Source organism: Austrofundulus limnaeus, unplaced genomic scaffold (genome assembly GCF_001266775.1).
Source record: "Austrofundulus limnaeus strain Quisiro unplaced genomic scaffold, Austrofundulus_limnaeus-1.0 Scaffold371, whole genome shotgun sequence".
NCBI classification, from domain to species: Eukaryota; Metazoa; Chordata; class Actinopteri; order Cyprinodontiformes; family Rivulidae; genus Austrofundulus; species Austrofundulus limnaeus.
In genome coordinates this window covers 172,427-174,218 of record NW_013952773.1, presented here as the reverse complement: position 1 = coordinate 174,218, position 1,792 = coordinate 172,427, and the positions used below count along the sequence as shown (strand labels likewise).

The window sequence follows — 1,792 nt, the reverse complement described above, 5'->3', positions numbered from 1 at the left end:
CCTACAGTATTTTTACAGTCTTTATTTTACAGTTAAAATAAATGTTTATCAAATAAACTCTAATGTTACAACTAATCGTGGATCCGTTTAAAGCCATGAAGCAGGCTAACCTTATCTATATACTGAGGGAGATATTCCTCCATGACATTAGAAGAATTCAGGCTAATCTCAGATGGCTTTATGACGACAGCATTACCTGAAAGAGGAAGAACACAAATCATATCAAAGCTTGGACCAAATCAAGCAGCTAACAGCAGCACTGCAGGACGTACAGCTGCACATTATTTTAACATGTTCACTGATGTGAAACAGGATTAAAATCACGTCACTACCTGCTGCAATAGCTCCCACCAGGGGCAGCAAAGTGAGGGCCCAGGGGTAGTTCCAGGGTCCAATGATGAGGACCAGTCCCAGGGGCTCGGGCTTGACGTAGGCCTCGTCCGTCAAAGTGAGGAGGTTCTTCTCTACGGGCCGAGGAGCTGCCCAGTCTGCAAGCCGACTTATAGTCAACTTCAGTTCTGCCTCCAGAACCAGCGTCTCAAACAGCTCTGACACAAACTCATTCTGTAAACACAGAACCAAGGTCCAGAGTCATCATCTCCCCTCAGCTGGTCTGGTTGCTGTTTCACTGACACATCTTTTCAAATACATGAACTGAGAGAAACTCCACCCATAAAGCTTCCTGTCCGGTATTTTATCAGGTGACCTGTAAGAGGCTACAGCTCTACCAACTGTACCACCATAGTTTTACACATATACGTTTATATTTATAGTGTATAAACTGAACACACAGTCATATACAACCACACAGAGGTATGGTAGAACAGACCTATAAAAAGACATGTACGTTACAGAGTTATAATGTGAGTGGTCGACAACAACAGGGATCTTCTGCACAGCAGAACACTGTTGAAATTATTTTATTTTAGATATAAATCTGTAAACACCTCCTGGTTTACTGCCACACTCTTTTATACACAATAACAAAGCTGCAAACCACCAGAATGAACTACTATTCCCAGTACTGTATAAAGTACCTCAAAATAATATTTGAGAGAAAGTATAATAGGGCTGCAACTAACAATTATTTTAAGAATCGATTAATCTGTTGATTATTTATTCGATTAATCGGCCAAATCATTAAAACGCTTACCGGTAACTACATGAATATGAGTAGATATAAATTAAGTTAACTCCTTAAGGATGCAAGTTATTGATTAACGAATTAATCTGAAGTTGATTTATCTTATAGATTGATTAACAATTAATAAGCAGCCATTTAAAAAAACTGAGTTTTCTTTGAATCAAGAGGGTCTTCCCATAAAATGAAGGATTTTTTATAATCTCCTGAATTAAAAAAAACAGAAGCACATAATACATATTTTAACAATTTACTTTGCCAGCTGTATTAAATACTGACTGAAAAAAAATGTGTATTTCTTCTACATGAAACATAACAGAAATTTAATAGGTTGCTGAATGAGGAAAATATAATAAAATATTATTTTTAGATGTAAAAGTATTGTTAATTTATTATAATTAGAATATATTTAAATTTAACTTTTATAATTTTTCTCTAATTCTTGACTTTTTGCTTCATTCTTGTTGGTTCTGTCTGACTTGACCCAATATAAGTGGTTCTGAGGCAGCCCTCCCTCCTCCCCTCTCTGCTGAGGCAGACCTGCTGCTCGCGTCTTTTTTTATTATTCCTTCATCCTGAACCTTTTTGCTGCTCAACAAATAACTTTAGAAGAGACTTGAAGTCTCTACGTTTCACTGGAGAGTCAGAGAG

The 1,792-nt window shown here is 37.0% G+C and overlaps 1 protein-coding gene across 1 annotated transcript in view; it reads right to left on the bottom strand.

The window, feature by feature from the left end:
- The window catches only part of LOC106528325 (fatty aldehyde dehydrogenase), a gene marked incomplete at its 3' end in the record, with an annotated part of 17,705 nt that overhangs the window by 3,805 nt on the left and 12,108 nt on the right, over positions 1-1,792 (bottom strand). Inside the window, 2 exon segments of the mRNA XM_014023472.1 lie at positions 111-196; positions 333-564. Coding sequence (XP_013878926.1) covers positions 111-196; positions 333-564 — 318 coding nt within the window.